This window comes from Drosophila willistoni (genome assembly GCF_018902025.1).
Source record: "Drosophila willistoni isolate 14030-0811.24 chromosome XL unlocalized genomic scaffold, UCI_dwil_1.1 Seg141, whole genome shotgun sequence".
NCBI classification, from domain to species: Eukaryota; Metazoa; Arthropoda; class Insecta; order Diptera; family Drosophilidae; genus Drosophila; species Drosophila willistoni.
The window spans coordinates 4,352,866-4,379,684 of NW_025814052.1; the positions used below are offsets into that span (position 1 = coordinate 4,352,866).

Below are 26,819 nucleotides of genomic sequence, written 5' to 3' on the forward strand. Positions count from 1 at the left end.
AGTTTCGTTTTTTTCGTTAAGTGTAACATTTATTTATTTTTTAAGTGCGCATTCAATAAGAAAATGTCATCGCGAAGGTAAATCAATAGGAAAAAACAATGTACACACTGCAAAAATTTCTCACCAATACACGCAAAAACCTCTCACTACACTAACACTCACACTCAGGGACGGATCCCAGGGGCGGGGGGTTCTTTTTTTCGTTTCGTTTGGTTTTTTTTTTTGGCTCCCCATTCCCCCGTTTAGACACCATCACTCAAACTATCAGATTTCTTTAAAAACCCATGCAAAATTATACGGAATTAAGGGATTGTTAAGGCGCAGGCATTAAATATCTAAAAGCTCATCTGGTCCATTCTTTGGAGGTCTTTCTACTGAGTCTTTGAAAATAGTTTCTGTGGTTCTCTCCGATTAAAATAATAATATTCTTCTTTACCTCGAAGAGCCCAATAAATTGGTGGTGAACAGGTGAGACAAATTGTGTAAAGGCCAAAAAACCAACCCGCTACCGCGCAGAATTTTGGGAAAACAGCTGATTTTCAGGGCGAACATTTGCATCACCGCCAACCAACCCCTCTTAAAACTATTATTATTATTTTTTTTAATTTATTAAAATCCGTCACTGTTTCAACTAGAATCAACATCAAGTGAAATGGGCTGGTTAGAGTTTTGTTTCCAGTTGTAGATTTTTTCATTGAATTATTTAAAAAGTTAACGCTTTTCAACGGTAAAACAAATGCAATTTTAACATTGTTTCAGTTAATGCAACTAGTGGAATAGATAACAAATCAAATTTCTAACGGTTGCCATGTGAATCGGTTATCATTGTTATCAGAAAATTATTTTGACGTTGAAAACGAGTTTACTGTCTCGACATCTCTCTTTACAGTGTGCATAATAGTATTGATTAAAAATAAAACAAAAGAAAAAATTTAAAAAATCAAAATACACACATAAATATAAAATTTAATTGCACATTTTTGCGTGCAAAAATTTTATTTATAAATTTATTATTTAGGTTTATCGTCAACTCATTTGCCTTATCAGCACTATAAAAATACAGAATGTATTCGTTTTTTTTTTTTTTTTTTTGAAGATATCTTAAATAAAAAATTTGTATATCAGTATGTCTGGCAGAGTCACAGACGAGACAAGAGAGACTATATATGTATACCCCAAAAAGGGTAACTACGTTGCCTTTCTTATTTAATAAGTCTAAAATAGTCTAAATTAAATTGATACAAAAAAAAGGGTGAGACAGAACTTTAACGGACTTGACCTATCTCAACACAGTTTGTCATGCTGAACTAGAAATGATAGAAGTACACCAATTAAAAACCAAAAAAGAAACGTAACTTAATATTTTCAAAAGTATTTTAGAAAAGAATACATTTTGACAAATATTTTTAGGCTTCTAAAAATACTTAAAAGGAATTATAAAAATACAGATTATTTTTTTTTGTTTTAAACAGCAGTTAATATTTTTAGCCTTTAATATTCATTATCAATGGGAATTTTAAAGTCACATATGCTAATTGCAAATGACCAAAAAGGTCATAAAAGTCATCACAATGACATTATAGTGATGGAAACTAAACGCAAAACAAAAAACAGAAAAATTTAACAATTTGAAAAAAAAAAAATAATATTTTTTAATTAATACCTTTTATTTTTTAGATGGTTCCACCCAACGATATCTGGCATCGAAGCTGAAAAATTACTACAGGAAGCCGGTTTTGATGGTTCATTTCTCGCACGTCTCTCATCCTCGAATCCAGGCGCTTTTACGCTCTCTGTGCGCCGTGGAAATGAGGTAACACACATTAAAATTCAAAACAATGGCGATTTCTTTGATCTCTATGGTGGTAAGTTGCATACACACAGAAACATATATATATTTACATACAAACTACAACAACAACACCTTAAATCGCAGGTGAAAAGTTCGCCACACTGCCGGAACTGGTACAATATTATATGGAAAATGGTGAGCTGAAGGAGAAAAATGGCCAAGCCATTGAGTTGAAACAGCCGCTAATTTGCGCCGAACCCACCACAGAAAGGTAAGTCCTCATCCGATAACTTATATTACAAATATCAATAATATAAATATCGCTAGCAGTTCAATGTTTAAATGATATTTAAGTAGAAAGATCAGTTAAAATTTCAACTTTTGCAATTTTTATAGATAGTTTTATTGATATGTAAGCCCCAAATTGCTGTTTGATTTGTAATTTTTTAAATAAATAACTTTATGATTTATGTCAGCAAGTAAATATGATACATGTCTATTACTAAATAGATATATAACAACTTTGTCAATTATTCACTTTCGTATTGGAAAAATCAAGGAGCCTGTTTACCTATTCGCTGGTCTTATTGGTTTCTATTCTTACAATTTGTTATACTATCTGATTGGATTGTTGACTACATTGTTTGACTATAAAGTCCTTTGGTTCACACTCTTGCCAAAAACTATGAAATCTACTTTCATGTGCTTAGGAAGTAATCCTAAAGAAATTCTTCCCGTGTGTTTGCTATGTTATATATTATGTTTAAAACGATTCAAATAAAGCAAAGGACCCCACCAAAGCTGAAATTAAGTGCATAAATCCAGGTTAAACTTACAATTAGACTAAATGAAAGTTATATCCACCAAATTCTTAACTTTAGGTAACAATTATCTATAAATTTAGAGCCCTTATAAGAGGTTCCCTTAATAAGAATTATATAGCTAAGTGATTCACACCTTTTTTTTTTTGGGGGAATCGATGTAGACAAAGGTATTAAAATATTTAAAAAAATTTGTCAAAAAACGTTTAGTTACTGGTATATTCTAGTCATAGTCTATCGTTTCCATGAATTGTTAATAAAATTCATAGAATTTGTTGAATGTTTGAATATGTTTGGCTTTTGGTAGTAAAGGAGAAGTTGTGTCTCATTTTGAATTAATATGAAATGTGTGAATAATTTCTAATTCCATTTAACGAAACTCCCACACACAGACACACACGCTCAGATACACACACACGCGCACACACACACACACACACATACACATACTTGGCTTTTGTTGTTGCCATTTTACAACCCCACGCGCAACAAATTTTTGTTTTGTGTTATTTATTATATTTCTTTTGCTTATTAATATTTCTTCTGTTTTGTACGTCTTTTTCGTTTTCTTATTGTTTTTTGTTTGAACCTCTCGAGAGTCATTGAAATTTTTATATTATCTCCCTACCTTCTTGTCTTGTGTTGCTACTACCACAGCTCCTCCTCCTCTCCGCCTTGATCTTTTCAAACATCTCCTGACCCTGTCTGATTGTCTCTGGCTCTATGTATGTGTGTCATTTGTTGCTTATTTTTATTGTTGCTCTTCATCTTCTTTTTGTTCTTCTTGGCATGTGCATTTTCCGCATTCATCCTAACGGTCAGTCCAAGGGGTCAGCTACCTTTTTTTGTTTATATTTATTGATTTCGGCCACGCCCACTGACTTTGACCGGCTTGTATTGCAACTAAATTAAAATTGGTCTGATGCGGAGACGGTGAGAGATACTTTTAAAAATAATGAAACACACACACACACAACTGGTATTGGCGGAGATACTTGTTTGCAAACTGTGTTAAGTATATTAACAATAAAAACAAAAAATATCACATCGAAACTTAACTTGAACTTAGGTGTGCTAATGCTCTTTACCACACTTCCCCCTAAGAAACCTTCTACCATACGATTCACCTCATCCCGCTTGCTTGTCCTGTTCCTCATTTTGGTTGCACTGCATCATCATTATCATCATCATCATTAGCATCAGCGTCGGCCAAAAGTGTCGTGACGTGACTTTCTGTTGGTTTATATTTATAAACTCTGAAGTCGAACTCTCGCATATTTATAGCTCAAGATCTTGTGTAATACTTACTTGCGTATTTCAGGTACAAAAATATCAGCATTGTATATGCTTTTTTTTCGTTGTTGTTTTTGTTATCTTTTGTTGTTGCTTCTGATCGCATCACAAAGTTGGCACAAAACTTTGACGTCAAATTTCATTGGGTTCCAAATTTGTTAAGGCTTAAACCTGGACTCTTAAAGTTTATTTATAGTAGAGAGAATTAATAAAAAAAAAAAAAGGAAACTCATACATAGATATTTCTGAACTTCTTTACTATCATAATTTATTTGAAAATCTAATAAAAAAGTTTTGAAAAGACTGTATGTAATTTTAATATATTTACTTAGCTAAATTATAGTTCATATTGAAAATTACTTTGGATTATTCAATACTGCATATAATGGGCAGATCTAAGAATTATTTTTGGGTGGATAACCAATTAAAAAATTACAATTTTTGATTAACGAATAATCACAAATGTTCCATCACTTTGAAAATTCACTAGTTAAGCGTAAAGTTAACCAAAGAAATTCAACAAAATTGTTCCAAATATTGATATTTCGAGGGGGTCCTTTTCCTCCCAGACCTCTTAGACTCCCCCTGCAGGTTATTGTAATATAGCTGTTGATATTAAATGAACATTGTTAACTTAGTTCAACTTACAAGATTTACGAGTCTATGTCTGCTACATTTACCAATAATTGGGCCTACTAAAGATGAATTTACATATGTACACTACGTTTAAAATTTTTAACATTAAAGATTAGTATTAACATAATTACACCACATAAATAAGTAAGGCTCTTTGCTTATGATCAGCTTCACTATTTATTATACATTTGCTCTAACTCATAATAGTTTTCATTTTAAAAATTGGCTATTTGTCACCTGTAAGTAAGTCTTTTCTTAAGAGACCTCTTTTTTTTTTTTTAGTAAGGTAATTGGTTTTCGGGCAAGTTGATTTCCTAACTAACTGAGTAATTCAATATAATAAAAAAATGTGATTTATTTTTTCATAGAATCAAGTCTTTATTATTACTTTCATTTGTTATTGAGTGAGAAACGTTCAATGTGTGTGGGGGAGAGGAGAACTTTCTAGTTCCGTGTATAATATTGGCATTTTACCCTTTCTCTAATGATGGATGGTTGGTTACATACATAGATCTTGAACTTTGAATTCAAAAAATCAAATTGCAATGCAATGTCAATTTTATTGTCAAAGTTGTTGTTGCTTATTCGCTTATTGCGATTTGCCAGTTTAGCTTAATTGTTGTAATTAAAGATGATGATAATTGTTAATTGTTGCTTTACTTTCTTCAATGCGATTAACAACGATGCGAAAATTCCTTACCCATGCCAATTTCAGGTAAATAAACACACAAATGGGCGTATTGGAGCAAAATAGCAAATCTTTCATCAATTAAGTTTTCATTATTGTTTGTGTGTGTGTGTGTGTGTGTGTGTGTGTGTGTGTGTGTGTGTGTGTGTTGGCGTGTTGGGCTGTTAGGTTCTGATGTAAATCCCACTCACCTTTGCTTTACCTACAAACTGCTGGATTTTGTTTTCAAGTGCTTTGAAATACTAAATGTTTTCAATTTTCGCCATTAAGACAAGCCTATAAAATGAAATGAGTTTTTATCTTATATAAATTATGCCGTTCACGTTGATCGCAAAGTTGTCCCCTCCGCCTTGCTTCAACCTTCCCCTGACCATCTTCTCTCGTCATCTTATAGTAAAGCTCTCGGCTTTTACCTGTATATGTATATATATGTTTGTATGTGTGTATATATGAACTACATATATCCGTAACTGATCGCATCTGTATCTATATCTATGGCAATAATAATGAATGTTGTTTTTTTTATACATACGTAAATCAAATTAATTGTGAGTATATATATTTTTGATCCCAGACATTTAAAGTGTTTACACATGACACGATAGATACGCTCCTTAATAACGCCCACATTATCCAGTTCATTTTGCGTGTTACCAGTCACATATACCATTTGTTGTTGTTGTTGTTATTGTTATTTATCTTGTTTGCCCATTCCACTATGCATGTGTGACTGACTGACTTACTAACTGATCCTGATCCATTTTGGGGGTATAACATCAGACAAAAGGCATTTTATCATATGTTTATCACAAAATTCCACCGATTCCACCTTTGTCATCCGATAACAAAGAATGTGTCCTATATATGTATGTACATATATCTCGTAGTCATCTTCTCTAGAGCGATCAAGTTGTCAAGTTTGCAAGTCTCATTCCATCATGACTTTGCTACAATTATATAGGTACATATATGTAGTTATATATATCTAGACTCTTGGTAAATACAATAAATATCGGAGTATTTTGCTCTATAATATGATGAAACTGCAATTTGTGGCTTTTTTTGCAGTACTTCCCCCTCGCATCGTAGGTATAGACTTGCATACTCCAATTTATATAACAATCGAATGTTCTATGGGATCACGAATAACTCAACTTTAATTATCATTAAATTAATCTAATGCGTATTTCGATTTAATTTCTTAATTATAGATTGCAAACAAGGGAGAGAGAACAAAATTAAATTATCACTTTGATTTTTAATTCAAACCATGAGATATTCGATAAAAACAATGATTTTCAATGATATTGGTTTAGAAAGTCTGTCAAATAGACAAGGGAACTAGCCTAGCCAAGGACTAGAGAAGTGTCCTGTCTTACTCACTCTATCAGAAATTCTAATTCTTGTCACGTTTTTTGTTAAATTATTGTTTTGTATTATATTTTCTCACTATTTAAATGACAGATAGTTTCCTTATGCTCTACTTTTTGTTTAATAATAGGTACAAAGTTCGAAAGTGACATTTACCGTTGCAAAGTTATATCAACATTCTAAATATAGCATACAACAATTTATTATCATTACAGTTAACTAAAATTTAGATAATAAATCCATAAGATATATCACACAATTACCATTCGGTTATTCAAAAAATCTAGTTTTTGTTGACTACGACAATAAAAAAAAAATTGAAACGATTTCCTTGAAAAAATAAATCATAATGAGTACTTTATATACCCTTTCAGGAGGGGGTATTAGAATAATTAGTCTGAAATGTTTCTAACCCCATAAAATATATATATGTTTGATCCTTATTAACAGACTGTCGATATATTCACATCCATCTGCCTTTATTATATATGTGTTTTCAATATTAGTGTCTTAACAAAATTTCCATAAACAACATGTTCTTAGATAATCTTGAAATTTTAAAGGTTTTTGGTCAATATCAAAATATTTTATATTACATTTTAATTGAGAACAAAATTAATGTTGTTTATCTCAATTTTTTTGTTACTAAATAACTTTTTCTTCAGGCCTTGTTTAATTTATGAAAGGCAGATGAAAGGCAACGATTTAATAGTGACTGAAGTAAACATCTTCTTTCTATTTTTGGTTCAAAACTAATATCTCGATTTAAACGAATTCATTCCTAGAGAACAGGATTGATTTTCTATGCATAGATTTTAATTGTTAGATAGATGCCTCTCAAGTGTATTTATGGCTTTTCATGAAATTGAAAAGAAAAAAAACAAAAGCTAAATATATATCGATAGATCTTTTTCTATGCACACACCCACACACACACTCATACAGTAAAGCATATGCCATTATCAATACAACAAAAACCCCAACACACACTTTAGTTAATTTAAATTTGTATCCTAAATGGTTGAGAACTCAATTTAAAGCTCTCGGCACGAACTGTCGTACAAAACGGCAACCGCAAATACAATTGGATATATGTACCTACATACAAACATATATATATGGGCCTGAGACATCTGTCGTCAGTAATTATACATTCAGGGTAAATCCCTTGTATAAAAAGAACAACCAAATAATAAAAAAAAAGGAAAAATAATAAAAAATCACAATCATCTACCAACGGGCCATCGAACCGAAGAGAGTACACAAAATGATTTTAATGATCATGACGATGATCCTTTTGTTTGATGCATTTCATGCATTAGTTTTTACCGATATGAAAGTATTGTTAGCCTTATGTAATAAGCAAAAATCTCTCATAAATCTCCAATATGTATTGAGTTATTTTAGTATACATATATGTATGGGGGATACCCCAGAAATCGTAAATCTCAAAGTAATTATAGCATTTATTTCTATTTTTCAAGTAGTGCATATGCATTTTTAGCTTTTCATATCGTGAAAATGGTTAATAAACATCATAGAAGGAGCTGATCAGCTAAATCATGTCCATATATAGTGCACTATATATAAGGCACGTTAACACCTCTATTCTTACAACTTACGTGCCCAATCTGCTTTCTGGCAACAATCGAATATAGTAAAAATGAAAAACTGATTTGAAACATGTTTAATTTGAATTGGGATTGGGCAAGACAATTTGATCAAAACCAAATGGGCTATTAACCCCAACCCACAAACACTCGGGGTAAGTGTAGGAGAGTTGATACATGAGCCACGGAGCCTGTCGTCTGCCCGGCACACTCTCAAAGTGCCCAACTCAATGTCAAACATTTGAAAATAAACAGTGGGATAAGAGGGGACGAGGGGAGGGGAGGAGGCTCGTTCAATTGACGCATAGTTTTGCGCTTGGCATATTAAATGCCTTCATTTTGCGCACAAAATAACAATAAATTATGTTTATTTATTAATTTAATGCTGTTTTTGTTGTTCCTTCTTTTGTTTTTTGTTTTTTTTTTTTTGCTTATTTGAGGCTCTCCCCCATCATCATTATTATGATTATTGTTATTATTCTTGTTGCTGTTGTTGTTGTTGGGCCCAAATACGGTCGTTGGGTCGATCTTAGTGTCTCGTGGCTCTGTTTTCGGGATTGTGAAGGTCGCTATATCAGGATTGGCATTGAAATTGCTGAATCTGTGTATCCATTAGGTGCTCATATCAAACACATCAAATTATGTACATATACATCATTATATATATACATATATATTAAACAGGTAGAAAGAAAACAAACCAAAAGCAAAAGTTTTAAACAATCCCAAACTTTGCAATGTTTGAAATAAATTATTTTTACAGCAGATTATATTAAAAATGCAGTCCCAAAGAAATTTGTCTTCTTTAAAGTCTTTATAATAGGCTCAAAATGATACTACTTCACAAGGTTTGCAAAAGTTAAATCTGTTGAATCAGATAAATGAAATTTGATTAGACTGTTAGGCTTCATATAGGATATAGTATCCACACTGACTCTTAAATATTTCATAACAGATACCTGAGCCGCAAAGCAGGTAAAATCTAAGCAAAGGTTTTTAAACCTAAATGTAAAGGAGATCCCAAATGATAACTGGCATTGGATTTTCTAAACTAATCACAAAGCCTATTCTTAGTGCTGTAGAGAACTCGAATAATTTGAGGGATACGCAAAGTTAAAAGTTAATCAATAGAATCTATATCCTCTTTGGATGATTTTTGAAACCAAGCTTATGTCAAATGAACTTTATTTATCGACTCCGAGCTTCTCCCCTCTGCACATCAATTAACGATCATTTGATTTTTTAAATAATTTTGGATCCAAAAATCCTCTAAAGAGAACATCGAATTGAAGATTACAAGATTATTGAAAGTCATTTGGATTTACATTTGTAAGGCATTAAGCTATTGATTCATAAAATCAATCCTAAAGCCTCAATTTGAACTATTGGCATTTACTTATGAAGCAATTTACATTTGGGAGATAACCTGATATTAATAAAGTCCTTAAAAGATTGCCAGTTATGACTAATTTCTAAAGGATTCAGTCATACTCAGAGTAGCAAAGTAGAAAACCACTGACTTTGTATCACTTGGAAAATAATTAACATAAAAGGCTACATTTAAGGCTTAAATTTGAAAGTCTGTTCATGTGAATGGCTGTTTGCTAGGCACAATGTAAACAAGTTTCATTTCTACAATGATTGACGAAATGATAAAATTTTAAAGTGAAAGAAAAAAGATTGAAATTGAGAAGAGGCAGTTAGTTTCTGTCTATCTAAGAAAATATTAGCAACTAACTGTTAGACAACGAAACGAATAATAAGTATAAAAGGTCAAATCAAATTTATATAATTTTTCTAGAAATTTATCCAACTCTACTATGTATGTAAAGTTCTTTGTAACAAGATCAAGTTGAGATCAGCAAGAAGAAAAACTTCCTAATCAGATGTCCAATTAACTATAAATAAAAGTTGATAATGCAAACGAGGGGATATACCAAACAACATATTGAATGTCGATTTAAAGATCCTTGACGATCACGAGAGGCAATATTGAAGCTGGCGCCTCGTTTGTGCGGAATTGATTGATTCCCCTCCCCCCTCATAATTCGCCGTTTTCCTCGATTTTATATAAGTTTTATACACAAGTACTTATGCATGTATATGTATATGTAAATCATGTGGTGGGGTTTTTGTTTAACACTTTTCTTGATTTATGCTTGAACATTTTAGTCGTTGTTGTTGACTTTGAAACATTTTCGATGTGTTGTCATATGGTTACTGTGGCTGCTGCTTGATTCCAACGAAAAACCAATGACGAAATGAACCAAATGAACCATGTTGTTGTTGTTTGTCATCCAACCACAGTTCATACTTAGTTCGGGCCTGACACTGTCGCACGTCGTCAAAAAAATCGAAAAAAAACAACAACAAAAACAAAAAATGTTTGCCAAATATGCCGGGCACGTTTCCATGCCTCTGACGTCTACGCCTGCGCGTTGTAAAAAGAGACTCGACACTGTTTCTTTTTTTTTTATCGAGATTGTCGTCTCTCTTGCTCTCACTCCTAGATATGAGAGGAATATAGTGCTGCTCTAGGTACATATATCTGTCTATATACTCTATATATTAAGCAGAAATTGAATACTTGATGTTAAGATGTTATGTTTTAGCTTAAGTTCTGTAACTCTCGATTGATAATTAAACATTCCCAAATTGTACAGCTATGGTCAAGTTATTAGGTAATTTAATTCTCTTTAAATTTTTAATGGTTTTTGATACTATAACAAAAGTGTAAGTTTAACAAAATTATCGATAACTTAATTTTAAATAATAAGTATAGATAACTCATATGTACCTATTATTATGACCATGCTTGTGTAACCATATTAAATGCAATCGAACGGTTAGATAGACAACCGGAAACGAAAAGTCTTTCTATCTATGTATTTTCGAAAATTGATCAGATAAACAAACTAACGATTCGACTCTATGCATTTTAAATACATATATTCTCGATTAGTCGTCAAATCGACTGTTTGAATTAAATGTATTTTGTTGAAATTGAAAATAACAAAATATAATTAATAGAAAATATTAAGGGCCCACTTTAATACAACCGGTTTTTACATTTTTATATTATTACATTGTGTGTTGTAACTATATTACTAGCTACTAAATGCTGTTAGTGTATGAAAGTGTCTCTGTGTTATGTCTGCAGGGTAACTTGAAGTCGATAGCTTAACTTTTGTTTTATTGTCGAGCCCGCGGTTTCAATTTCATTTCCGGTGGCAGGAGGCGACTGTTACTCTGTGTTTTTGCCCATATTTGGCATACAATTGATTCATACAATTCGTAGAGTTAGTCATCAAATGTAAATCTTCACCAAGTCAAAGGAAAGGAAAAGTAAAAGCAATTTTTAAAGTGTCTCACAACTTATTCTTAGAACATGATGCAACTGTACTTGAAGGGATAGGATAGGATTCTGTCTGTTGTGTTGTGTGTTAGTATGGGGTCGGGGAGAGGAGTGGGGGGTCATCAACGCCCACCTTCATATAAACAAGGTGTAAAACATCTTTCGTTTCGAAAACTTTAAACAACATTGACAATGATTAAGACAATGACAAGCAAAACAGTTGACGATGACAGTTGGGAGGGAGGAGCAGTAGTGTGTGTAAGGGAGCAGCAGGTAAGAAGTAAGAGGGGGTCCACCATCTTGTAGAGGGATGATGATTTAAAAGCAAAAAGCGCTGGACACACTCAAGCTCGATTCATTCATTCTCCAGCACACAGTCTGAGCGCTTAGAACGCAACCCCAAAATAAGAAAACGTTACAACTAAAGCGGCAGACAAATAAACCGAGCAAAAGTGAGAAAACCACAGACAACGAGAAAGAGAGAGAGAGAGAGAGAGAGAGAGAGCAACCTACCTAACGAGTGACAACGACGACGACGACGATCAAGCGACAATCACGAGAGTCAAGAACGAAACGACGATCACCAGCAGCAACCGTAGCAGCTTTTCCACCTTGACAAAAGCTTTGGAGACATCGAGTGTCAGCTTCATTCTTGAGTTGCGGTTCAACGGGACAACAACACACATTATCACTTTATCTTTGCCAAAAAGTGAAACAAAAGAGCGCGCGCGCGCGATCGTAACGCATTGTGATCGTCTTGTTCTTCAGTTAATTTGAAAATCCTTTAGAGTATATTAGATTATGCCTTCATCCGCATTTGTTTTCGAGCACTTGATTCCGGCACAAACGCGTCTGGATGAAGCAGCAGCAACATTGGGAGTCCACGGAAGTCCTAGCAGCGGAAGTCCAGCAAAACAGAAAACAGCCAAACTGAAGGCATACGAGAACAAAGTTTTATTGGCTTTCAAGAAAATTGTGCAATAATCATTTGATAATAATAATAATAATAACTAAAAGTACTGATATTAATTACAAAATAAATGACTGAAACATAAAAATCCTCAAAAACAAAAACACAATTGAGAGAAAAGAACCTATTGATTTGGTTATATCAATCATTAAATAACAACATTTCAAATATATAGTGTATGTTTTTTTTTTTCGTTTGTTTGTTTGTGTGTGTGTGTTTATTTAATTATTACACAGTTTCTGTCTTGTTATTTAAACAAGTGTGAGCAATTAAGGAAAATTTGCTAACCAAAAACAAAGAAAATAAAAACAAAACAACAGCAACAACAAAAAAGTAAACAGTGTAAAAACCGGAAAAAAATACAAAAACAAAAAAAACGCAGAAATGCTTTTTAACAAGTGCATTGAGAAATTGTCCAGTTCGCTGGGCAATGTGGTAAATCACAAATTGCAAGAGAAACAAGTCTACAACAATAATAATAATAATATTAACAACAACAACAATAATAATAATAGTATTAATAACAACAACAACACCAATGCGTACAACAATCAACGCAACTTTGAATACGAGCGTGCCATCCAGGCACATTATGGAGGGGAGAGCAGCAGCGGAGGAGGCGGCGGAGGCGGAGGCAGCGGCAAATCCAAGACAAAGTCATCAACACACAAAAAATCAACAAAGGCAACAAAATATGCAAATCGTGAATGCAAAAATTGTATGACCAACGATGAGTTGGCTTTGATCATTAAGGGCGTGGCTCATAACAGCAGCAGCAACAACAACAACAACAATCAGAATCACAACAGACGTCGCCCTGTCTCAGCTCAGGCATCGGCAGCTCCTTCCACATCGACATCCACTGAATCCCTGCATCGTTTGAGTCCCATACATGGCATGGGCAGTGGTGCTGCCTCATATCCCGCCACACCCACATCATGGTCAGCCACCCCGCCACCATTTCCCACCGCATTTGGTGGTGTTTGTTCCACAAGCACCCTTCAATTGTTGGCCACAATGCGTTTCCAGTTGCATAGCTATAAGTAAGTCATTATCCTTTTGTCCACTCAAAGGCAGTGAAGCTTCCTTTTCTGGAATGTCTCTCACAAATGTATGCTATGAAAAAAAAGAAAGTGGAAAACTAATTGCATTTCTTTCTTTCTTGAATTCCAAAGTCAACAATTTGGCTTTAATTTATTTCTGTAATGAAACATTCTAAAACCAGTTGGACTTCTCTTAACGTTCTATTTAATGTATATAATTAATTTCATGTTGATTTCTTTTTTCTAACTAGTCAAAGTTTAAATTGTAATTTCTTAGTTACTTCCGAGATGGAAAATCATTCACAAGGAAAGATAATTTGATTTGAACATTTGTATGCAATTGCTGAATTGCTGTCATGCGTTTGTTACGATGACGAAAAAGAAAACGTTAATACACTTAAAATCACATTTCAATTTGGCAGCAGTCAATAATAGGCCCTAATAAGCCAACAACAGTAATAACAAACAAACAAAAAAACAATAATAATAACAACAACAGCAGCAGCAACAAAATTGTCATGTGTTTGAAATTGCCACGCAAAACAAAAAAAATAATACCGAGGAAAATGAGTAAATATTTACGCAGAGCATCAGTTAAAACAACAATCACTTAATAAAAGCAACAACAACAACAACAACAACAACTCATAAATTGGACATTCTAATATGAATGAATAGAATTGTTGTTGTTGATAGTAGGCCGGGATGGACGGGGAAAGAGCGAAACAAAGTAGCCATTTAAGGCATATGTCCAGATCAGATCCGATCAAATCAAATGCGTAAACAAATCTTGCTCTTATCCCACGCGCGAATATATCTTTATTCACCCCGACATATCTCTTTACCTCTTTCTCTCTCTCTCTCTCTCTCTCTCTCTCTCTATCTGTGTGTGTGTTAGTGTGTGTGTGTGTGTGTGTCTGTTTGTTATTTATGATATTCTTAAATTATTCTCATATTGATTTTTATATTTAGTGCTCTGACAAGATCTAATGAAATTAGCCACGCCATTTACAAAACAGATCAGTTAGACATATATAGCATGCCAGGCCAATTATTATCATTAGATCGAAATTTTAGCTAGGATAAAACTTAAACAATTTAATTTCCTTTCAATTTTGTTGACTTTTACATTACACATACGTCATGTTGTACAAAAAAAAAAAAACCCTATTGGAAAATTTGTCAAATTGAAACATTTTTGTTGATGATGATATCATATTTGCATTTCTCTCATATTGTGTTTACAACTAAAAACAATAACAAAAAAAAAACTCATAAATTTTGTGTAAAACAAATATCGACAAAAATTAAAGTCGCAATTATGTTACAATGTATTCAAATTGTCAATCAATTATGATCAGCTTTAGCTTTGACATCTCATATATGTATGTAAGCACAGTCTATTACATACTTAAAGGGGGAATTTCCTCTAGTTCATATCATTAGATAACTTTAGACACATTTCAAGTCGTCTGTTGGGACTGCAGATATAAGATATAAAGAATTTCCCGTTTCTCTCTACACAAAATACAATAAGGGAAATTCCAAGTTAATCTATGTATATTTAGGCATATATACTCTATATACTATATATGTTTAGATAATATTACTTGGAATTGGCAAAGATTTGTCTTGTTAAATATATAAAAGTAAGATAAGCAATCACTAACCCCAGACTAAGAACGTAGACAATTTATTGTTATCTTGGCAATTCTTTACATTTCTATCTTTTGGATATCTTTTTTTTTGCTAGATTTTCATTATTGTTCACATTTTAACTAGACTGGTTAGATTAGAGATTGGAGTAGAAAGTATTCCAACTCATTTCTAATTGTTCATCAATCAAATGTTTATAAATATGTTGAATATTTCAACATATTCCATTCAATAACTTAACTTTCCATTTGAACTTGGTTTATTTCCGCAACTCTGTTAGCAGGTGGGCAAAGAAAGAGGGACGGGGAAAATATCACGCGACTGACCTTCGTTTATGCCAAGATACGTGTAATTCACCCGGCACATTAGGTCAACATATTGAAGTCGGTTTAATAGGTGTAGTAAGTGTATGGCTCTCTCTCTCTCTCTCTCGCTCTCCCTTCTCTCTAGATAGATAGTTGGTAGATCTGTCATTTGTCAATAGTAAATTGCATTTGCTATTGCCACTCTTTGTTGTTGTTGTTGTTGCTGTTGTTTTCTCCGGTTTTTTTCTTATCTCTATCTCTGTCTATATTGTTTATAAACAATTTATCATATCAAATATATGTACAAGTAGTTTGCATTTGTTCGTAATGCGTTTGTCTTTCCATCTGTCTAAAAGCCCTCCCTTCCTTCCTTTCACCTCTTTTCTATGCCTCTTTCTATATGGCTACATTTGTATGTATATACTTATATATATATTTTTGTTTTTTTTGCCCTGACTATTTCTACGTTTTGCATATTTCCGTTTTTTTCCCCCCAATTGCACAACGAAATTGAGTTGTTGTTGTTGCCTTTTTGAATATGGTTTAATTTGTGCAAATTCATTCAGAACTCAAAAATGAATAAGACAATGTATTAATAACGACTATTCAATACTCTTTGCTTGGATGTAGGACACTTTTTTGGTATGCCCTAAACAGGATATATCTATGCCATGTACGAGAAAGAGTGAACTCGAAAAACAAATTATATTTATATTCCTTATGTTACTGTCTTTGAATTGTCTTTCCTTCCCTCCACCAACCACCGACCCATTAGTCAAAAAGCCATCATTGTTGCAGTTTTTCAGTTCCGAATTGCCAAGCTCGGTGCGTTGGCACACAAAAATATCATTTTGATGATGACAAATGATCATAATTATATACAGATGTATATATACATAGTGTGTGTGTGTGTATATTATATATCCTATATAGCATTTGTCTCTTTGTTTATTGACCTTAAGTAAAGGTGCTGCTGGCGGCGCTGCTTTTTATGAATGCCGGGCTTTTGTAACTGTAAAGATATTTTGTGAAATCTCTCACCGATTGACGCGACAGATAAATTAAGTTTGTTTTTCTGTCGACATAGCCGATTTAAAATTATAATGCTAAATATAAAAATCAATATTAAAAACAAAAAAAAAAAGGATCAAGAGAAGTTGGCAAATTTGTGAAATCAAGTAATAAAGGGTGGCTGATTATCGTTCAGACAGTTGGAGGTCAGTGTAAACATAAATATACATATATACTATACCTACATATATATATATATTTATATATATATATATATATAGAGAGAGTAGAGTTGTTCAATATTTAAGAATAGCTAATAAAAAAACACAACAACAAAGTCAAGAAAAATCTATATGTATTGTATATGCACGCATTTTTTTTTGTTTTTTTTTTTTTTGCGAGGTAAACAATAAGAAATGTGCTAATAGCTGGCCTAACCCAAAATCTGTGAATTGCTTTTATGTAAATAATGTGAAACCTTTCCAGATACATATGCCCGCATATCTATATACGCACATATATGTATATGTATACATTCTATATTGTCTCTGAATCACCAAAAAGAATGCGCAGTTCATAAATAAATCGGATATGATAATGTAAAGCAGAATATTGTCTTGTATCATTATATCATAAATTTAGCACAACATTTTCAAATCTGAAATGGAGAAATATTTTGGGTCAGCACGAAATCTGGCATTTGGAGTGAGGAAAAACTGAGCAAGGATCTCTCAAGGATCTGTTACTACTTTGGACTAACCAATTAAGAAATTCTATGGCTTTTTTTCCAGTTTCTAATTCTTGGGTTATTTTTTAACTTCTTTGATTTCATTTCAAATTTTGGCACTTGATAAAGAATTACAAATTGAAAGCTTAAGGAGTTTAGTAATGAACAGATACGACTTTGATTATATATTCTTATAGTCTGTAATCTGATTACTATCAACACTTTAGATTACAGATAAAGTTTGGTTAAAGTTTAAAGCAAATTAAAGCGGTTTTTTTGAAGATTTTTCGATGGTTTCTAAAGTAAACAAAAATTCTAGGCGTTCAAATCATTCAACTTGGACTTCCTTAGCCATATTTCCGGGCTTTGTTTTGTTTAGTTTTTCTTGTTTCACTCTCTCACCTGAAGGCGGCGTTAGCCACCTTGAATGTGTAACAAATATATTTCCCCCTCTCTTTCTCCTACCACCTAAAAGCACGCTTTCCAATGAAGCATTGAAATGATAGATACGGACTGTTGGGGCGGGGTGACGGGGGCGGGGTTTATCGGGGCGGTAATGTAATGCTAATTGTTTTTAGCCCGTTTGTAACAAATTCTATTAATAGCTCTCACATACGGAAGATAAATTGCTCAAAATCGAAAGAAAAAACAAATAGAATTTGAAATTTTTCAAATAAATTCTAAGTTGTTGCTTACATGTATACACATGATTGTGTGCTAAGTATGTGTATGTGTGTGTGTGTGTGTGTGTGTGTCACCTACAACAATATGTAAATAATTCAATAAATGTTTTTTTTTTTTTGTGTTTTGAGAGAACTGGCCACATACATTTAATATATACCTATGTATTTTATGATATCTATGACCCCAAAAAACAAAAAACAGAAACAAAACAGAAAAACACACACAAAATAAGTGAAACTAAAACCGGCTTAAGGACAACTGCCGCCGCTGTCCCCTACCAAGCACCCACATTGCCCCCTCTCCCTCTCTCTCTCTGCCAGCTACCCCATTTGATTGTCACCCGTTGATGTCAATAGATTGTGTTGTTGCACATTTCGCTCGATTTATGATAGTTTATACTACATATGTATCCATTTTATGTATGTATGTATATGTATACATATGTATGTATATGTAGTTGTAGTTATAAAGGCGACGAACTCTGAGCAGAGCATAGCAGATCACAGCGGAACGTTGACAACAACATTGTGAGGAAACAGAGTGCGTGGGGGAGCGGGGGGTTAGGAAGGGGTGATATAGAGAATGCCGATGATATGAAATTCAAAGCAAGTTTTTTAAGTTAGTGTTATTTATGCTAAATAGTTAGCCGAAACAATTTAATCATGCACAGAAAGAAGAACAAGAAAACAAAATAAAATAACCTACCCGAATTATTGAGAGGCGGCGGCCTCAACACACAATAAACAGGAGCGGATTCGCTTAGATGCGGGACTAGAATACATACCACACGTTTTTATTTTATCGCTTTCGTTAACTTAAAAATTTCGATCGAAAAACTATAACTGTCTTAGCAACAAAATTATAAATGAGTTTGTTTTTGAATGTGAGTCATCTTAAGAAAAGCCAAACTACATTTTAAATCAGAAGGTTAATAATAAAATTGAATTATTAAAATGCTTATGAATCACTGTCTTTTAGTTAGTTTTTAATACAATGATGAATAACAAAATAGAAACGATATGCAATTTGCCATACTCTAAAGTGTTTTTCTTTACCCATTGATATACACTTTGCTTTATTAGATTAAGGTCATCTTTGGCATTTTTAATATTATTGGACTTATTTTGTATAATCTAAATCCATTCAGTAAAGATGTTCTCAAAGTAAATCTTTATCTTACTTTCTCTTTTGTCTACATCCTTTAAATTGGAAATAATCCATTCACATTTTTGTTTAATAAGGTAGAAGAAATTAAGAATTGATAAAGTATTTTAAACTTGGCTCATTTGTTAATATTATTATTATTATTTTTTTTTTGGATCAGGATAACATATTTTTGGGATCTACATTTATAATATAGTAACGAAAATTGGCATTGGATATCGAAATTTGAGCAGTTTAGGTGGTAGAATATCGATCTTGGGAAAGGAAATACTTTCCATATATCTTATTCCTACATATAACAATCCACCCTTGATCCAATGGTGTATAGAAGAAGAGCTAGCAGTGCTGAGAGGTGTTTTTCGTTAAGACAATCTCTGAGTCAAAAAGATGCTTACTATATTGATCTGTTTGTTTGATCATTTGACTGGCTGGGCAAGTTAGCCAGTCGTTTTCGACTTATATAGGAACAGATGGATATATATATATATATATATAGATAGTATATATAGTATATAGTGAGTGCAAGCAGTTGCCAATTCAAACAACGAATAAGCCATAAAACTTGCACTTTTTCTTTTCATGCCGTGTGCGTATGTCTGTGTGTGTGTTGTTGCTTTCCATTTGACTGTTTTTCTTATACGCAACACATCTACAAATAGGTAGATGTAAGTATATATAGCCACATGTACATACATACATGTGTGTTTGTAGATGTAAGTAGGAGTCTATATATGTACATACTCGTATTGACTTGCTGCATACGATTCGATATTTGCACTGCCTAGTTCCTACTACTCGTCGTTTCTACTACTACATACTACTACTACTACTTGTCGGCATCGTTTCTGCTTTTTGCGCGCTTCTCAGACATTCGTTGTATGTAGGTATTTTGTTGTGGTTGTTGTTTTTGTTTTTATTTTTTAAAATGTGTTGTTTTGTGCACCACAGCGTGTTGTAGTTTGTAATTGCATTTCAAGCGCGCACGTAGTCAAAGTCAATAGCCAATAGTCAATCGAGAATCGTCAAATCGGTCAGTCAGTCAGTCAGTTAGTTAGTTAGTCCAGTCAATTGAAGTATTTTGTGGAATTTTTGCATAATTTGGTTGTTTTTTTTTTTGTCACTTTGCGGCACCATTTGATTTCTAATTTTAGTTTGGTTTGCTTGTACAATTTTCATTGCAGATGGTTTCATGGCAATCTTTCTGGCAAGGAAGCGGAAAAATTAATATTGGAACGTGGCAAGAATGGTTCGTTTCTTGTGCGTGAATCTCAAAGTAAACCTGGTGATTTTGTTCTTTCCGTTCGAACGGATGATAAAGTAACGCATGTCATGATTAGATGGCAGGTATGTAAACCCTTCAGAATAATAAAACAAACATAGATACATATATGTGTGTATAAGGTTATATGAAACAAAAAATGCAAATCGATTTTAAGATATATGTATGTATATATGTATATATAGCAAGCCTGACAACAAGCAGCAGCAACTACAACAACAAGTTGTTGGCAAATGACTGGCACTGGCCATAAAGTTCCTCATCATTTGACCTTGAATTGTATAAGTATATATATACATATATGTAAGAGTGTAGTTGTTGCATATTACGGCATACGTATAAGTAGAAGTAGAAGTCGAAGTAATGTCCACTGGTCTCACCCAGCTCATTTTGGCTGATGTCAATCGATAGCGCTAAGTACATACATATGTACATTATTTACATCATACATACATATAAGTATGCAATTTGTAATGTTCAATGTTACTTTTGCCACATAGAAATACTATATACTATATATATACATATATATATAGCCACAACTTGACCTTTTTAGGCCTCAAAAGCAGAATTAAAATGCTGCTGTCGACCAATGTCGCGTATGTGTAATATTTAACAGTATTAAACTGCTTGCATTTAACATAGCTTTAACAGCGCTTCAACAAATTTCACTACTTCCAAATGTCAACTAAACAAGCAGTGCGTTGGCATCTTCTGTATGGAGTATTTCAAATGCAACTCAATAGTTTAGATTCCATTTGTTTTATTTTTTAAGTTTAACAATAAGATTTAATAAGATAATTTTCAACAACTTTTAAGAGTTCTTAAGCTAGGCTGAATAAATTTCAACACATTAAAATAGCTTACAGACACATAAACTATAAATTAATGTACATCAAAATTGTATTTTAATGTGCTTTGAAAGATTAAAACGCCTACAAGTATCTATTGAAAAAAACTATTATATATTTGATTCTATTTAATGTCTGTAGTGTGTCTAAATTTAGAACGTTAATCCAAGTTCAGAAAGCCGTTTAATTGAGTTATCATAAAGAAATTTTAGCAAACATATTTCTCTTCATTATTGAAAGGTTGTTTGATTAGCCTTAAAATAAACAATATGCCAACAAAAAGTTTTCGCTATATATAACTAAATCCATAGATTTACTCCTTTTTTAAACCAAAATGTTTTCATATCATTTTGACAATGTAGTTAAAAACAAAAACAAAAACTGAAGGCGTACTGAAATAAACTCTGTTATTGTCAGGCAATATGTTTCTTACTAGATCTTTTACGATATTTAAAATTTTGTTTTTTTTTTTTTGTTTTTTCCAAGGGCACTGTCAAAAATACGTTAAGATTAAGAAATCAACTTGAATTATTTGAAAGGCAAAAACGACAAAAAAACAAAAAAAAAACAAAAAACACTTACGGAAATCGAGTTTGTGTGAATTGTTATCTAACCACTAGGTCTTAATGTAAATTGTATAAGATTGTTGGGGTGAGGGGTGATGAGAGGGGGTGATAAGACGTTTTTTTTTTTTGTTTTATTATACATAGTTCTAGCCAAAGGCAAGTAAAGTGCCTCATCCCAGTAAGTCATGTCATTTACATGAGTAGCACTTAGACTTTTTCCTCATTTAACATTTAAGTCACGTTTCTGATTTTATTCGCTAATATATTTTGGGCTTATTGTGTGTGTGTGTATGTGTGTGTGTTATGTTAATTAATTTTATTGTCAAGCGGAACATAACCGTTAGTAGAACTTACTATAATGAATACATATAACTTATTTTTATTACAGGATAAGAAGTACGACGTGGGCGGCGGTGAATCATTTGCCACACTCTCTGAACTGATCGAGCACTACAAACGTAATCCCATGGTGGAGACGTGTGGAACTGTGGTACATCTCCGACAGCCATTCAATGCCACACGCATTACGGCAGCTGGGATCAATTCCCGGGTCGAGCAGCTGGTCAAAGGTGGCTTCTGGGAGGAATTCGAATCACTGCAGCAGGATAGTCGTGATACATTCTCGCGCAACGAAGGCTACAAGACAGAGAATCGTCTGAAGAATCGTTACCGCAATATATTGCCATGTAAGTGAAATGATTGAAGATGAAGTGAAGTTTGCAAATTCTAAATGTCCTTTTTATCCACACAGATGATCACACGCGTGTCAAATTGCAGGATGTGGAGCACAGTGTGCCCGGAGCCGAGTATATTAATGCCAACTATATACGCCTACCCACCGATGGCGATCTGTACAATATGAGCAGCTCGTCGGAGAGCCTGAATAGTTCGGTGCCCTCGTGTCCAGCTTGTACGGCCGCCCAGACGCAGCGCAATTGTCCCAATTGTCAGCTGATCAACAAGACCTGTGTCCAGTGTGCAGTTAAATCGGCCACATTGCCGTACAGCAATTGTGCCACCTGTAATCGTAAATCCGACTCCCTCAGCAAACACAAACGTAGTGAATCGCTGTCGACGAACGGGACAACCGGCAGCAGCAGCGGCGGCAGTGGCAGTGGCACTGGACCAGGAACTCCCACATGCATCACAGCCACAGCGAATGCAGCGGCTGTGGCAACTGGTTGTCTGGCTGGATTGCTGAAAAAGCATAGCGCTGAATCACCATCTCCGTATGGGGTTTATTCCACAGTCGCCGAACGGGAACGGGAACGTGAAAGGGAAATGTACAAGACGTATATCGCCACACAGGGATGTCTGTTTACCCAGCAGGTCAATACGGTTACCGATTTCTGGAACATGATCTGGCAGGAGAATACCCGGGTTATTGTTATGACCACCAAGGAGTATGAGCGCGGCAAGGAGAAATGTGCCAAATATTGGCCCGATGAAGGACAATGCAAACAATTTGGCCCAGCCAAGATACAATGCGTTTCGGAGAACTCCACAAGCGATTATACGTTGCGTGAGTTTCTTGTCTCCTGGCGAGACAAACCAGAGCGTCGGATCTATCATTATCATTTCCAAGTGTGGCCCGATCATGGTGTGCCCGCCGATCCGGGATGTGTGCTCAATTTTCTGCAGGATGTCAACACAAAGCAGGGTAATTTAGCCCAAGCGGGTGAGAAACCGGTAAGTTGATAACTAACAAAAACGATTGAACTTGTCTCCTCTAATGCTAATGCTTTCTCCTCCTCCTCCGCCTCCTCCTCCACAGGGTCCCATTTGTGTGCACTGCTCAGCGGGAATCGGACGCACTGGCACATTTATTGTGATTGACATGATCTTGGATCAAATTGTGCGCAATGGTATGTGTGACTAGTAACTCTTTAAAACCCTTACGAATGTTAATCATCCTGATTTCATTACATTCACTTAGGTTTGGACACCGAAATCGATATACAACGCACAATCCAAATGGTACGCTCGCAACGCTCTGGCCTTGTCCAGACCGAGGCGCAGTATAAATTTGTCTACTATGCGGTACAGCATTATATCCAAACGCTAATTGCCCGCAAACGGGCCGAAGAGCAAAGCCTTCAAGTTGGGCGCGAATATACCAATATCAAGTGAGTTACTTCTTTTAATACTCTCTCTCTCTTTTAGAGCAAAAGGCTAACTAATTGGTTTTACTTTTGTTTTAGATACACGGGCGAAATTGGCAACGATTCACAAAGATCTCCATTACCACCAGCAATTTCTAGTATAAGTTTAGTATCAAGTAAATCACCAGCAACGCCAGGGGCAACGGCAGGGGAACGGGATAGGGATAGGGAAAGGGAAACAATGATAACTACATCAATAGGATCAGGCATAGGCGGAGGAGGAGGAGGAATCGGAGGAGTCGGAGTCGGAAGCAGCACTAAGCATCTAAGTAAACAACAACCGCCATTGCCACCACCACACAATGGCAGCATTATTAGCGGCAGCAACTCAAATAATAATAATAATAATAATGGAAACAACAGCAGCAGTAATAACATCAGCAACAGTTGCAATGGCAGCAGCAGTGGCAGCGGCAGCGGCAGCGGCAATGGTAGCAATGGCAACATAAATGTCTTACTCGGTGGTATTGGCATCGGCGGTGGTGGTGGTGGTGGTGGTGGTAGCGGGGTAATGCGTAAATCAAATTTATTTAGAGAGGAGCAGGCGGCAGCAGGTAAGCAACTAGTGGAACCGCCGAATCGGCCACGGCCCGGTATACTCAAGTTGCTCACCAGTCCCATAATCTTTCAGCAAAATACAAAAACATTCCCAAAGACCTGATCAGCATGAGGCAACTGTCGTCGTCGTCGTCCACATCGTCGTCGTCGTCATCGCCTGCATCTGCATCGGCGTCTGCGTCGGCGTCTGCGTCAGCATCGGCGTCAGCATTGCTGCCGCCACCGACTCCGCCACGCAAAACATGACAAATGAATTTTTAAATATTTTTGGGAACGAAAAATGCAAAGAAAACAAAACAAAAACAAAAATAATTCTCAACTCTTGACATGCTTGATTCCTCTCCAGAGTCCACAAAACGCCTCCCCTGCCCAGCAAAACTACCCACTACCTGCACCTTGTATCTATTGTTGTTTCTGTGCGTGTATGAGTGTGTGTGTGTGTGTGAATGTGTGAGTGTGTATGCCTGTGTGTATGTTAATTATTATTTTGTTTGTTTTAATTGTCTAATAATTAGATTTTTTTTTTATTATTATTTTAAATGTAAATGTCTCGCTCTATTTTATAAGATTCTTTAACCACACAACAAATCAGCCAATCAATACACAGTTCTAATTCTTTATACCTTAACCAGGCGTTTTTTATGTTCTAAGCAAAAAATAGTTTTAACGAATAACCAACTCCCAATCCCCACTCTTCCCCCCACACCACAAACAATACCTTAAACACACCCAAAAATGATGACGAGCCAAGCCAACGAGCAGAACAGATTAAAAACAGGTGAAGATGAATTAGAAGATCAGATAAAGTTTTAGTGTTGTAAGTGTTGACAAACAAACAAAAACAAAAAAAGAAAGAATAAAAAACAAAAAAATGAAAAACTAAAATTTAAACTTAAAAAAAAAAAAACAAAAATATATATATATATATATATATATATATATATATATATATATATATATATATATTAAAACAACAAAGCGTTGATTGTGATTCGAGAGAACAGAAACGTAAACGTGAAACATGAACAGAATTAGAGAGAAGCCCGAAAGAACAGATAGTTAGAGAAGAGAGAAAGAAATTAGAGAGTTAGATAGAGAGAGAGAGAGAGAGAATTAGAGAAGAGAAAAGAAGAAGAGAGATGATTAGATAAGTGAACAAAACAAAATAAACAAACAAAAATGTCTAAAAAGAAACAAAAAAAAATAGTCTAAGTATACTTGCATAGGGAAAACCGATCTTTAAATAACTATTTCTATAACCAAACCTATATCTAAAATTACAATTTTTTTCCTTTTATCAACTAGTCCTTGTAGTAACACTTATCCCCCAAACCACCTTCCCCACAATAATCAAAAGCCCGTTCCGATTTAAAAAACAAAAAAAAAAAATTTTACTCTGCTTTGACTTAAACATCATCTACTTCTCAGTTTTGTTTTTTAATTTTCGTCTTTTTTATGCGCCAGTTATTGATTGTAATTTTGCTTTAAATTAACACAAAAAATAAAATAAAATATATATTTTTTTTTACAAATATATATAAAAATATACATCTAAAAACAAAAACGTATATCTCTATACAAGAAAATTTTACATGCATATATTAAAAACAAAAACAAAATATTAATTTTAATTATTTATCAAAACAAACAAACAAAAAACAAATTTATAAAATATATACCTTGTGTTTACATTTGAAATGGATCATTTTAATGCCTATGACAATTCGTATTTAGCAACTTTAATTTGTAGTTGTAATTGTAAATTTTTTCATCTCGCAGATGTACACACATTATGTGTGTGTGTGTGTTTGTATGTCTGTGTATGTTCTTTTCTCTTTTAATTAATTAATTATAAGTAAAGTCTTGCAAAAAAAAAAAAACAACCGAAATACTTAATATGCAATATGTGCATAAGGCACAGTACCTTGAGGTCTCCGCTTTAAGTGAATTATTTTGTGTATTTCTCTTCTTCTTTTTTCTCTTTACCCCTCCCCAACACACACCCAAACGCTAAGAAAATTGAAATATAAAAAATATAAAAAATTATATGCATATACAACAGAACAATATGGCTACAAAAAAAAAAAACAAATATACAAAAATACATAAATTTTTATATATACACATATATTACATTATTTTTTGTAACACTCGACAAACAACAACAACAACAACAGTCTATGATATCTGTTTAATTGACCTATAATTGTAGAATTTTATAATTATTATTATATTTAAATTTTTTTTTTTCATTTTATGCTTTTTGTAAGAGCTTTA

The 26,819-nt window shown here is 33.8% G+C and overlaps 1 protein-coding gene across 1 annotated transcript; it reads left to right on the plus strand.

The window, feature by feature from the left end:
• On the plus strand, positions 1-25,011 carry LOC6648549 (tyrosine-protein phosphatase corkscrew). Its single transcript, XM_023179089.2, has 10 exons — positions 1-77; positions 1,678-1,865; positions 1,937-2,063; positions 20,308-20,470; positions 22,211-22,508; positions 22,574-23,511; positions 23,597-23,687; positions 23,759-23,948; positions 24,024-24,538; positions 24,616-25,011. The coding sequence occupies exons 1-10, from the start codon at positions 64-66 to the stop codon at positions 24,786-24,788; spliced, it is 2,697 nt and encodes an 898-aa protein (XP_023034857.1). The 5' UTR covers positions 1-63; the 3' UTR covers positions 24,789-25,011.
• The last annotated feature ends 1,808 nt before the right edge of the window (positions 25,012-26,819 follow it).